This window comes from Salmo salar, chromosome ssa15 (genome assembly GCF_905237065.1).
Source record: "Salmo salar chromosome ssa15, Ssal_v3.1, whole genome shotgun sequence".
Lineage (NCBI taxonomy): Eukaryota > Metazoa > Chordata > Actinopteri > Salmoniformes > Salmonidae > Salmo > Salmo salar.
The window spans coordinates 35,211,560-35,224,928 of NC_059456.1; the positions used below are offsets into that span (position 1 = coordinate 35,211,560).

General features: G+C 46.0%; 1 protein-coding gene across 2 annotated transcripts in view; it reads left to right on the plus strand.

The window, feature by feature from the left end:
• Window positions 1–4,528: 4,528 nt before the first annotated feature.
• LOC106571319 (laminin subunit alpha-4) overlaps window positions 4,529–13,369 on the plus strand; it is a 33,875-nt gene continuing 25,034 nt past the window's right edge. The window contains exons 1-5 of one of the 2 annotated variants that reach the window (XM_014144255.2): window positions 4,529–4,909; window positions 11,173–11,274; window positions 11,663–11,790; window positions 11,910–11,990; window positions 12,238–12,452. In XM_014144255.2, the coding sequence (XP_013999730.2) occupies window positions 4,793–4,909; window positions 11,173–11,274; window positions 11,663–11,790; window positions 11,910–11,990; window positions 12,238–12,452 (643 nt within the window). In that variant the 5' untranslated portion in view covers window positions 4,529–4,792. Of the gene's footprint in view, window positions 4,910–11,172; window positions 11,275–11,662; window positions 11,791–11,909; window positions 12,085–12,237; window positions 12,453–13,369 lie in introns of those variants that run through there. The other variant, XM_045695645.1, reaches the window with a different exon arrangement.

Genomic DNA, 13,369 nt, shown 5'->3' on the forward strand with positions numbered 1-13,369 from the left:
GAAGCCTTTCCCTCTGGAAGCAGGCATCTCCCCCCCAAGCAGGCACTGAATCAACCCCTATTCCATACAGTCATCCAAGCTGTGACCCCCAGGAGTCCTATATGGGACTCAGAAGCCAACTGACCAAGTGCCATGCCCTGCAGCGCTCGCCCAGTCAGACGATATCTCTCCTGGTCACTCTCAGACTGCAAAGCTTGTTGCTGTTGAGGTGATTCAGTAATTTGGGAGAAGAACTGTGAAGGCATGGATCAGCAACAACACCGTCGCCTTTGGGATCTGCTGTTTGAGTTCCGTCACAGCTTTGCCACCACCCCTGCAGATGTTGGGTGTACTCATCTTGTGCAGCACCGAATCAATACAGGCGATGCCAGCCCCATCAGTCAGCGCCACCGTCACCTCCCGACTGGATGGCAAGCCATCGCAGATCAGAATGTGGAAGACATGCTGCCAGCTGATATTATCGAACCCTCAGACAGCCCCTGGGTCTCTCCAGTGTTGTTGGTCCAAAAGAAAAATGGGACATGGAGGCACTGTGTGGACTACCGCCAGGTTAATTATATAACTGTCAAGGACTCCTTCCCGCTGCCAAGGGTGGATGAGTCCCTTGACTTGGTGGTGGGGTCCACATAGTTCGCTTCTTTGGACTTTCGAAGTGGCTACTGGCAGGTGGCCATGGCTCCAGTGGACAAGGCCAAGACTGCCTTCACCACAGGAAAGGGGCTGTGGCAGTTCAAAACCATGCCATTCGGACTATGTAACGCCCCAGCAATGTTTGAACGGCTGATAAGGAAAGTACTGGCTGGCATGCTCCCTGAACGCTGTCTGTGTAACTGGATGATGTGCTGGCACATGGGCTGGACTTTGATGTTGCCTTTGAAGCGCTGAGGGAAGTCTTGGAGAGGATCCGTGCTGCAGGACTCAAGCTGCACCCTGAAAAGTGTTGCCTGCTGAAAAGGGAGGTCACCTTCCTCAGCCGCAGAGTGAACAATGAGGGCCTCAAAACAATGGAGGACGAAGTCACTGCAATACAGGACTGGCCTACCCCGAGAGACATCCACCAAGTATGGGCATTATTCGGCCTAGCCCAATACTGCAGGAGGTGGCAGGCTTCTCAACGGTGGCTGCTCCTCTGAACCAAGAGCAGCAGTTTGTATTTGAAGCCCTGAAAAAGGCCCTTTGTGAAGTCCCCATCCTCATTGCCTCAGACCCACAGAGACAGTTCGCCCCGGACACCAATGTCAGTGGCAAGGGGCTGGGAGCTGTCGCAGGTCACCCCTGAGGGTGAGCAGGTAGTGGCATACTATAACCATACCTTCAACAAGGCAGAGGAACTACTGCGTCACTCACCGAGAACTCCTGTCAGTAGTGGACTCATCACTTCCGCCACTACCTCTGTGGCCTGCCCTTCGTTATCCGAACAGACCATGTAGCTTTGAAGTGGCTTTTCTACTTTAAAGAACCCGAGGGGCAAGTGACCCGCTGGATAGAGCAGCTATGCTGATGTACTGTCCAGGTGGCCATGTGGCCCTGAATGCAAGCATTGTGAGCGCACAGATCCTCGAGAAGTAGAGTGACATCTGTTCGAATGCCACATGTATCGGGCGCTGCAGTTAGCGGATACTGACAGGTGGACGGAACAACAGCAGGCTGATCCCGACCTAGATATGGTGATTGGCTGGGTGGAGGAAGGACGTCGCCCCCTGGGATGAGGTGGTGGAGCAGTCACCCACTGTGAGGGGACTGTGGTCACAGTGGCCTGGGGTAGAAATAAGAGACGGAGCACTGAAAATAAGCTAGTTGGAATCAGCCTCAGGAGAGGCTCATTGGCAGTTTGTCGTCCCTTACGTCCTGAGAGAAGAAGTGCTGGAGCTACACCATGGTGTAGGACATTTCGGCATTACTAAGACTCTGAAGAAAATCTGCCAATCTTTCTACTGGGGGTACGATGTGTATGTGAGGGGGCAACATTTTACATCAGGAGACCTGGTGTGGGTGTACGGTCCCAAGAGAGTGAAAGGCAGGAGCCCCAAACTGGACAGCAACTGGGTGGGTCCCTGCTACGTAGTTGGCCAGGTTGGAGTGGTGATATACCGGGTGAGGCTAGCACCCCGTGGCTGCACAGTTGTCACAGTCCAGTGGGAGGTATGGCTAGCTAGTTCAGGCTAGGTTTGTTGGTTTTGTGCAGCTCCCCATTACCTCGTGCAGTGTAACAGTAAAACACTTGTGGGCATTAACCGTATTTCCCTCTCCGTCCGTTTGTTATTTAACCTAGTAAAGTTATAAGATCGGGAAACCGTAAACACCACAGTGTATGTTTCTTATGGTTCTGAGGTCAGGCTTTACATAAGGCAATGTGTGTGCTGTGTGTTAGTGTGTAAGAGACATAATTCCTATCATATTATAAATGCTGACGTTTGATCTCCTCTGATGCGTTCCATTGAAGTAGAAGTGGTAACGGACATGTTGTGGTCTTGTCTTGCTCTTGCATGGAAGAAAGGCAGGATTAAAAGGAACATCCCTAACATGCATCAGTGGAATGTGACGGCCTGTGTATTGATCATTTGAGACATACACTGTATATACAAAAGTTTGTGGACACCCAGTCAAATTAGTGGATTTGGCTATTTCAGCCAAACCCATTGCTGACAGGTGTATAAAATTGAGCACACAGCCATGTGTACTCCATAGACAAACATTGGCAGTAGAATGGCCTTACTGAAGAGCTCAGTGACTTTCAACGTAGCACCTTCATAGGATGCCACCTTTCCAGCAAGTCAGTTCATCACATTTCTGCCCTACTAGAGCTGCCCTGGTCAACTGTAAATGCTGTTATTGTGAAGTGGAAACGTCTAGAAGCAACCATGGCTCAGCCGTGAAGTAGTAGGCCACACAAGCTCACACAACGTGACCGCTGAAGCGCGTAGCGTGTAAAAATAGTCTGTGCTCAATTGCAACAATCACTACCGAGTTCCAAACTGCCTCTGGAAGCAACGTCAGCACAAGAACTGTTTGTCGGGAGCTCCTAAGATAACTAGCCTAAGATAACTGTGCGCAATGCCAAGCGTCGGCTGGAGTAGTGTAAAGCTCGCCGCCATTGGTCTCTGGAGCAGTGGAAACGTGTTTTCTGGATCAATCACACTTCACCATATTGCAGTCCAACGGATGACTCTGGGTTTGGCAGATGCCAGGAAAATGCTACCTGCACCAATGCATAGTGCCACCTGTAAAGTTTGGTGGAGGAGGAAATATGGTCTGGGGCTGTTTTTCATGGTTCAGGCTAGGCCCCTTAGTTCCAGTGAAGGGACATCTTAATTCTACAGTCATACAATGACATTCTAGATGATTGTTTGCTTCCAACTTTGTGGCAACAGTTTGGGGAAGGCCCTTTCCTCTTTCAGCATGACAATGCCCCCGTGCACAAAGCGAAATATTTTTTTGAGATCGGTGTGGAAGAATTTGACTGGCCTGCACAGAGCTATGACCGCAACCCCATTGAACACCTTTTGGGATGAATTGGAACGCCGTCTGTGAGCCAGGCCTAATCGCCCAACATCTGTGCCCTACCTCACTAATGCTCTTGTGGCTGAATGCAAGCACGTCCCCGCAGCAATGTTTATTAACATCTAGTGGAAAGCCTTCCCAGAAGAGTAGAGGCTGATTTTGGAATGAGATGTTCGACGAGCAGGTGTCCACATACTTTTGGACATGTAGTGTATAACTACCACATGGCACATAACTCAGACGCCACATTTGAAATGACTTACAACACACTCTTTATAGGCAGAGAGATGGAGAGAGAACAACATCACCCTGTCACAATCTAATGGCTGGCATGACACGTCTCTTTATTGTCATGAGTTTCTGCATTGAACATTTCCGACACGAATAAAGCACGTGTACCGACACGGACACCATACTTTGATCTTAGAGTACACAGCGTTGAACTTTGACAACACTTCCTTTGACTGACTGAGTGCTACTTTCAGCCATAGTCACTGGCCTCCTTCCTGGTGGGGGAAGCATCCTGACCCTAACATAGTTTTCATAAATGTATCACCTTCTTTGACAGTCTGACCTGTGTTTAGAAAAACAGAGGGGCAGCGCCAGCCAGGGAGGGGGATGGGGGAGAAGTGTGAAGGGGTGGGGGGGCAGCTTTTAAATTTTTTCAGCACTGCAGACATAGTGCCGGGGCTTATCCTGACCCCTCTCTCTACCTGGACGAGTGGACCAGAGGGGGGAGGGAGGGCTCTGAGAGGGGTTGGAGGTTGTGTCTGCTGCTCAGCCCCCCCCCCCCAAGGTGAAAGGGTACCATGGAGGGACCCTGCAGACGGAGACGGCTGCTGCCCAACAACACTCAATGTGACTACACTCTCTGCCTGTCTGCCTGTCTGAAATACACACTAGTCTAGTGCACCCTGTTGCTCTCTAATTTTCTTTCCCTTTTTATTGCTCCCCCCTCTCCTCCTCTCTCTCTCCCTCTCCAGACTTCTCATCTGAATGTGATTTATGATCAGGCTCTGGGGAGGCAGGTCCACTGGGGGAGTTGAAAGGAAAGGAGAGGAGGATAGGGAGAGGAGGAAGTACACACTATTTGTTTTATAGGACTTGGGGCTGGACTGAGCTGGCGCTTGCACCGCATCTGTAGTTCGGACCAGTGGAAAAGTTAAACCAACGGGTGCTGCAGAAAGAGGGAGAGAGAGAGCTGCCTGTGTCGCAGAAAGACTTCACTACAGGCAGGACAGGGAGACAGAGAGTGAGAGGGAGCAGCGCTCCACTGGACTTACACACAGACATGTCTGCTACTAAAGCTCTGCCCTGCCTCTGCCTTCTACTCTCCATCGTCCTCTCAGGGATCGTCTACCCAGCGACTTCCATTGGTTTACATTGGGAACAGCAGTCTGTGATGAAAGTAAGACTATACATTTTGTTTTTTCTCTGCTTGGCTGGTATAGGATGCACAGCAGGCGTCAAGTTCCTTATCACAGCTAAATACAGAGGACCTGTTGTTATTGCAAACTTTTCCACATCTTTTTCCACATGACCGAATCAGACAGTCACATTGGATATTATGTCCACGAACTGTGCTGAATGCTTCTCTAGCTAACCTCTAATGGGTTTTGATAGTCACAGCAAGAGACACAGGTTTGTAAGTCAGTCAGTATGCTTCTTAGACTTTTTTGTGAAATGCTGGGGTGGTTTGGGTGTGAGAGGATCTTGCTATGTGGATCCATATCTCTATGGCCACACTCTGGCCACTCAGTGCTGCGTCTCAAACCTCTCTGTGTTCTGCCTGGGGTCAGGATGTTTGTGGAGGAGCTCCAGCCGAGACCCTGATGAGGGACATATCACTCTCCATTGGCCCGCGCTAGCCACCGGTGGAGCCCTAATGGAAACCAGCTGCCAAGTGTTGAGCAACACACATAGAGGGAACATAGCAAGCAGAAAAGGCATGAGAAACAATACAGGACGTGCTGCTCACACATTTATAGTGGGTAGACTGGGTGCAGGCAGATATTTCCTGTTTGGGGGCCAACGGGGGCCCAAAGAATGGGCATCTATCTTAGAGAGAAACCTCTCAGGGACACGCAGGCAAAACAATGTGCCCAGAGCGAGACTAATGTAAATGTTACCTACTTTGCATTGTGTAAGAGGTCACAGAGAGTCACAGAACAATGAATTGAATAGCTATATTTATTTTTTGTTTGCTGAATTTAAGGCAGTTGAGGGGGGGGGGGGGGGGCAGGGAGCAGATCCCCCCCCAGTGTAAATTTAGAATTGACGATCTTCCGCCTCTTGTGAAATTGTTTACTTCTTCTGTGTACATGAGAATTCTAATAGCAGAGACCCATGAGGAGATAGAGGCCTCTCCACTGCAGACATATCATCTCTGCTCTGTTATTGGATTATGATGAGATTCACATTACCCAGCCATACCCCTTTCCCATCCTCAGTATCTTCAGAGGAGTTTACCACTTAAGTCAGAGAGTGAAGTCTTCACTAGGGCCAAAGTCAATAAACTATCTGCCTCTTATTGTGAGGAGTGGGTGCAGGCAGGGAGGGAGAGGGGGGCACTGGGTTTGTTGTTCCTATTTCAGAGAGAAAGAGAGAGTCTGCCACAGCCTCAGACCTGAGAAAATGTTGACTTTGGACTGAACTCTTGTTTGGAGCCAATTCTTGTTTTTCTGCCTGAGCTGAGACCAACTGTATTTATTCATCCCTGTCCCAGAGGCAGAGATAGAGCCAGACTCATGCTTAGTCTCATGTAGGCTACATAACTTATAGCACTTCTGAACACATGATATGAACAGCTAATGATAAATGCATACGGACCATTCCCCGATAGCAGAGTGATGTTGAGACTCTTTAAATTGTATGCCAAAAAAACAAACAATGATTGCAAAGTTAAACAAACCATTAAACTCTGTGCACAAGGAGTGTGAAAAAGAGTCTCAGCAGAGTCTCAGCATCACTCTGTTAACGTGGAATTGCCCTTACCATTTGAGGTTCCACCTTTTAGAAGTGGAGCACAGTGACATAGTCTTTGGGACATGCTGCTGCACATGAAACAGAGAAAGGCTATACTACATGGTGAATGTCATCTTTGTTCTCTACGGTAGTGGGCGCACGGAGAAATAGATCAGAAACAGCTCACATTACAGAGGACATTCAGAGTGGACCAGAAGGCTACAGATGTGAATTGTTTCAATGTTCATGCCATTTAGGAGCGGATTAGAGCATTCACCATGCTGTAAAATATTCTTGAGGGGTTCATTTTCTGTATCACAGGATTACTCCCTATAACCAGGGAAACAGTACCAGGAAGTTGGGGTTTGATGTTTTAATGAAATTGTATTCTGAACTAAAGGATATTTGAATGAGACTCATTCTGGTCCAAACGAACAGGAACTAATGTAGTTACATATTACATGGTGCAACGTCTGCTGTGTTATATACTTTACACTTCTAAAGTCTACGTCCCAAAAGGCACCCTATTCCCTGTTATATATAGTGCACTACTTTTGACCAGAGCCCTACTGTATTGGCCCTGGTGGTCAAAAGTAGTTCACCACAGGGTAATAAAATCTAAAACAAATCACATTTTATTGGTCAAGTACACATATTTTGCAGATGTTATCGCAGGTGCAGCGGAATGCTAATGTTTTTCCTAGCTCAAACAGTGCAATAATTCAAAACAATACACACAAATCCAACAAATAAAAATAAAATAATTTAGAAGTATGAGAACGAGCAATGTCAGAGTCTGGAATATAAATACATATGTATATGATGTTGTGTATAGACATGATGGACACTACATGAATAGAAATGGTGTGTACAGCAGTAGTTATATAGGATGAGCCTTCACTAGAATAAAGTATATACATATGAAGTGGGTAAAACAGTATGTAAACATTATTAAATCACGACGTTGCCACTTGACTCCCTCACGACGCCAGGACAGCGGAGTCAATCACCACCTTCCGGAGACACCTGAAACCCCACCTCTTTAAGGAATACCTAGGATAGGATAAAGTAATCCTTCTAACCCCCCCCTCCCTTAAAAGATTTAGATGCACTATTGTAAAGTGGTTGTTCCACTGGATATCATAAGGTGAATGCACAAATTTGTAAGTCGCTCTGGTTAAGAGCGTCTGCTAAATGACTTAAATGTAAATGTAATTAAAGCAGTGTTCAATGACTATGTGCAGGGTAGAGTACCAGGTGGTAGCCGGCCAGTAACAGTGACTAAGTTCAGGGCAGGGTACTGAGCGGAGGTCGGCTAGTGGTGACTATTTAAGTCTGATGGCCTGGAGGCCTGGAGATGGAGACACAGAAGCTGTTTTTCAGTCCCAGTTTTGATGCACCTGTACTGTCTCCGCCTTCTAGATGGTAGCAGGGTGAACAGGCCATGGCTCGGGTGGCTGAGGTCATTGATGATCTTCTTGGGCTTTCTGTGACAACAGGTGCTGTAGATGTCCTGGAGGGCAGGCAGTGTGCCCCCGATGATGCTTGGGCGGACCGCACCACCCTCTGGAGAGCCCTGCGGTTGCGGATAGTGCAGTTGCCATACAGCCTGACAGGATGTTCTCAATGATGCATCTGTAGAAGTTTGTGAGGGTCATAGGGGCCAAGCCGAATTTCTTCAGCCTCTTGAGGTTAATGAGACGCTTTTTCTGCCTTCTTCAACACACTCTTTTGCGTGGATGGACCATTTCAGGTTGTCAGTGATGTGCACACCGAGGCTTTTCACCCTCTTCACTGCGGCCCTGTCGATGTGGATGGGGGCGTGCTCGCTTTGCTGTCTCCTAGAGTCCACGATCAGTTCCTTCGTTGTGTTGACGCTGAAGGAGAGGTTTTTTTCTTGGCACCACTCCGCCAGGGTCCTCACCTCCTCCCTGTAGGCGGTCTTGTCGTTGTTGGTAATCAGGCCTACAACTGTTGTGTTGTCTGCAAACTTGATGATTTAGTTGGAGGCGTGGCCACGCAGTCATAGGTGAACAGGGAGTACAGGAGGGGGCTGAGGACACCCTTGTGGGGCCCCCCATGTTAAGGATCAGCATAGCGGAGGTGTTGTTGCCTACCTTCACCACCTGGGGTCGGCCCGTCAAGAAATCCAGGACCCAGTTGAACAGGGTGGGGTTCAGATCATTCTAAATCCAGTCATTAGCAATGTAGTGTAATTATTCAGCACTGTCAGCAACCAGTAAGACTCTCTGTGAGGACTAGCATTCTGTAGTGCAATAGCCTCAATTGTGATATGGATCTCTAGACTGCTTACTGTTCAGGACCCATTCAGATCATTTTACCTAAATACTGGCATAGATAACACCTACTTTATAATATGTAATCAGTTGTAATGCAAACGTGTGGGAGCAGAAGGTGAGTAGAATCGATTGAAATGACCTGTAGTCAATAACCAGGACATCATATAACATAACCATATGATGTATAGGCCTGGCCTCATTTATGGTGTGTACTATACAGTGGGGCAAAAAAGTATTTTGTCAGCCACCAATTGTGCAAGTTCTCCCACTTAAAAAGATGAGAGAGGCCTGTAATTTTCATCATAGGTACACGTCAACTATGACAGACAAAATGAGAAAAAAAAATCCAGAAAATCACATTGTAGGATTTTTTATGAATTTATTTGCAAATTATGGTGGAAAATAAGTATTTGGTCAATAACAAATTAGAAACATTATAAAACGTGGTTAAAGTATTAAACTGTTATTCAAAGAATAACGGTTGCATTCTGAATGCAACCGCATTGACAGATTTCAAAATAACTTTACTGGGAAAGCATACTTTGCAATAATCTGAGTACTCTGGTCAGAAAAATACACTAGGCTATACAGCTAGCCGCTATGTTGGAATCATCTAAAACCATGAATAACATTAGCAATATTCCCTTACCTTTAATAATCTTCATCAGAAGGCACTTCCAGGAATCTCAGGTCCACAACAAATGTGTTATTTTTCGATGAAGTTCATAATTTATGTCCAAATAACTCCATGCTGTTCCGTGTTGTTAGCGCGTTCGGTAGGCTACTCAAAATGGGAGGGAAAAGTCACGACGAATTAAAAAAAAAAAAAATCGATTTACGTTCATTCAAACATGTCAAACGTTGTTTAGCATCAATCTTTTGGTCCATTTGTAACGTGAAACATCAGTAATATTTCAACCCGACCTCTCCTGTGTCTTGAAACAAGTTTTGAAAAATGTCTCGCCTCACATGAACGCCCATGTGCGCGCAATAATGAAGTGACGACCTCCCAGGGACGTCAACTTCCCTTCCTTCTCATTCGTTCTCTGTTCATCATAGACGCTTCAAACAACTTTATAAAGATCGTTGACATCTAGTGGAAGCCATAGGAAGTGCAAAATGAATCCTTTGTCACTGTGTGATTTATTACCAATGACTTGAAAATAGTACAGCCACAACATTTTAATTTCCTGCTTGTATATTTTCTCAGGTTTTTGCCTGCCATATGAGTTCTGTTATACTTAGACACCATTCAAACAGTTTTAGAAACTTCAGAGTGTTTTCTATCAAAATCTACTAATAATATGCATATTCTATTTTCTGGGCCGGAGTAGTAACCTGTTTAAATTGGGTACGTTTTTCATCCGGCCGTGAAAATACTGCCCCCTAGCCCCTAGAGGTTTTAATGTCCTGTTGATAGTTTAATCTTTCTCGTAGGTCGTCAATTTTATTTTCCAATGATTGCACTTTAGCTAGAAGAACGGAAGCTACAAATGTTCAGAAGGTAGCCTGACCTCCGGCCTGCTAGCTAATAAATCAAGGGGAATTATGCATCACAACTGGGAGCATATCTCTGGAATGTTTGAGATGTATTGGTGCCCGTCACTCTGGACACAGCATACATGTTCCATTGACTGGATGAAACAAGGGGGGAAAACATGGTACTCTTATAGCAGGCCAATATGAACAGAGTAGTGTTGTAGGACCAGAACCCTTTTTGAATGGGGTGACAGAAGATCAAAGGGATCTGTGGAGGGAGAGTGAGGAGAGGTGTAGCTGAACTCTGATTTCACACTACATTAGGAAACTGCCTTACAGAACAAGTGGCAACTGCCTTACAGAGTGAATTGGCCATGAGCGTTCTGTAAGTAACATTCTGTGAATGACTGAACCATTATTAGCAGTATGCAAGTATCCAATAATGTCATAATTTTGTTTTAGTCAAGTATGTGCTTTATTGTCACATTAGAGTAGCTAAATAAGAGAGCACCTTTTTTCATGAAGGAATGTGAGTGTGTTTGATAAGAGATATTGTGAAAAGTAGGGGAACGTTGTATCCCATTGATGATGCACAACTTAATCCAGCCTTGCCTAAATGATTCCAGGTGCTCTACATACTTTCTGAAGTTGCTGTTTCAAGTTTTAATGTCACGTGCACAAGTACAAAGAAATGCCTTTCTTGCAAGCTCTAAACCTAACAGTGCAGTAATCCATAACAATTTAATACTCAAAATAACATAGGGTAGAATGATAAAGTGCCCCGTTAGCAACTTGGCATTAATGTCAGGAACCATATCACTGGTGAAATGTATTTCTAATCCAAGATCAGATTCAGGGGAAAACTGTTGTGTGTGAAACTGAGGTTGTACTCTGTTTTAAAGAGCTCGTTCATGTTCCCTCTCCCTAGGTGTGTGCACAACGATATTTCCTCAGTAACCAGAAAAAATGCCTACCATGTAACTGCAAAGGCCATTCAGAAACATGTGAAGATATCACAGGTGTTTGTACAGTAAGTATGACATCCATCCCCTCTTAATACTTATTATAAACTGGGTGGTTCGAGCCTTGTATGCTGATTGGCTGAAAGCTGTGGTATATCAGTCCATTTACCCAGGGTATGACAAAACATTTCTTGTTACATTGGTAGCCAGTTTATAATAGCAATAAGGTACCTTGGGGGTTTGTGGCATATGGCCTATATACGACGGCTAAGGGCTGTATCCAGGCACTCCACATTGCGTCGTGCATAAGAACAGCCCTAAGCCGTGGAATATTGGCCATATACCACACCCCCTTGTGCCTTATTTCTTAATTACACCATGGGGAATACTTCTAGTCTCTAGATTACTATCATATCAGTAATAGATTTCAACTATATTCCACTCTTTACCATGCAGTCATGTCAGGACCACACCACTGGGGATTTCTGTGAAATATGTGAGGATGGATACATGACTGACGTCTCCAACCACGGACATCACTCCTGCCAACCGTGCGCCTGTCCCCTGTCCAGCCCCTCCAACAAGTAAGCTATAGCATCCGTCCATCCAGACCCTACTGTTGTGCAGGCCGTGCAGAGAGAGGCCTGTGTGTTGGCGGGCAGAGCTCACTGACTGACATTCTTTCCACTGTGTGTCTGGCCAGCTTTGCAGAGCACTGTGACAGAAGCAGTAACATCCTACGATGCAACTGCCAAGAGGGCTATGCTGGACATTACTGTGAGAGGTCAGTGCTGACAGAACCTTGGCCAACTCCATGAGTTAACGCCACCGTGGGAGCAATTACACTCATTATCCTAAATCGGCTCATATAGACACAAGTAAAGCTCTTACAATTTCACTATTTATTTTTTCAGGACCTGAACAATAAATATTTGGAAATGCTTTCATATAACAATGATGTTTCAGTATAAGTGATAAGTCAATCTAAATCAAACAATTATTGGCAATCACCTTGCATCTTCCTCACCCAGATGTGCTCCAGGGTTCTATGGCAACCCCATGGTGATCGGTGACTCCTGTAAGAGTTGTGACTGTAACGGTAACTCGGACCCCAACCACATCTTCAATGAGTGCCACAACGTGACCGGCTTCTGTCAGAATTGCTGGGAGGACACGGCCGGAGCCAACTGTGAACGGTGTGCCCCAGGTTTCTACGGTGACGCCATCAGTGCCAAGAACTGCAGAGGTGCTTGCCAAGAGTACTGTTAGACATTACTTACCCTACTGAGGCCCTTTGCTCCAATAGGAGCTAAAGGGAATACGTCAGGTTATAAGGGCACAAGGCGAGACCCAGATGCAGACACGGGAGGCAGATGATTTGAGTCTTTGATATTTATTATAATCCAAAACAGTAGGCAAGAGAATGGTCATGGACAGGCAAAAGGTCAAAACCAGTTCAGTGTCCAGGAGGTACAGAGTGGCAGGCAGGCTCGAGGTCAGGGCAGGCAGAATGGTCAGGCAGGCGGGTACAGAGTCCAGAAACAGGCAAGGGTCAAAACCAGGATGACTAGCAAAAGAGAACAGAAAAAACACGCTGGTTGACTTGAACATACAAGACGAACTGGCACAGAGAGACAGGAAACACAGGGATAAATACACCGGGGAAAATAAGCAACACCTGGAGGGGGTGGAGACAATCACAAGGACAGGTGAAACAGATCAGGGCGTGACACAGTTCAACTTTACTGTCAATGTAGATCAAAAAACATCCAAGGGAAAAATAGATATTAATCTGATGTCTGACAATAGTGAAGCTATATCCAGTCATTTGCTCAATTCTGGATTTGAATGCTGCTTTGACATTGCTCTTGGGGTTAAAGACTTACTATGGATTTGTCTTCAATAGAGCTTTAACAATATCCCCTTGTTTTGCTCATATAAGTCAATCACAAGGCTCTATCTGAAACAAAATACGGGGAGGGCTATTTTGTGTGTTTACACAGTTAGGCAGGCAGGGTAGTGAGAATTTCTGCCATGCTCTAATGACACAATGCCTCAGAGACAGTACAGTACAACACAGACAACCCTGGCCTGTGTATTATCTAACGCCATGTGCACATCAGTGTAAGAATAGTATCATGGAAAAGTGGTGCGTGTTTACCA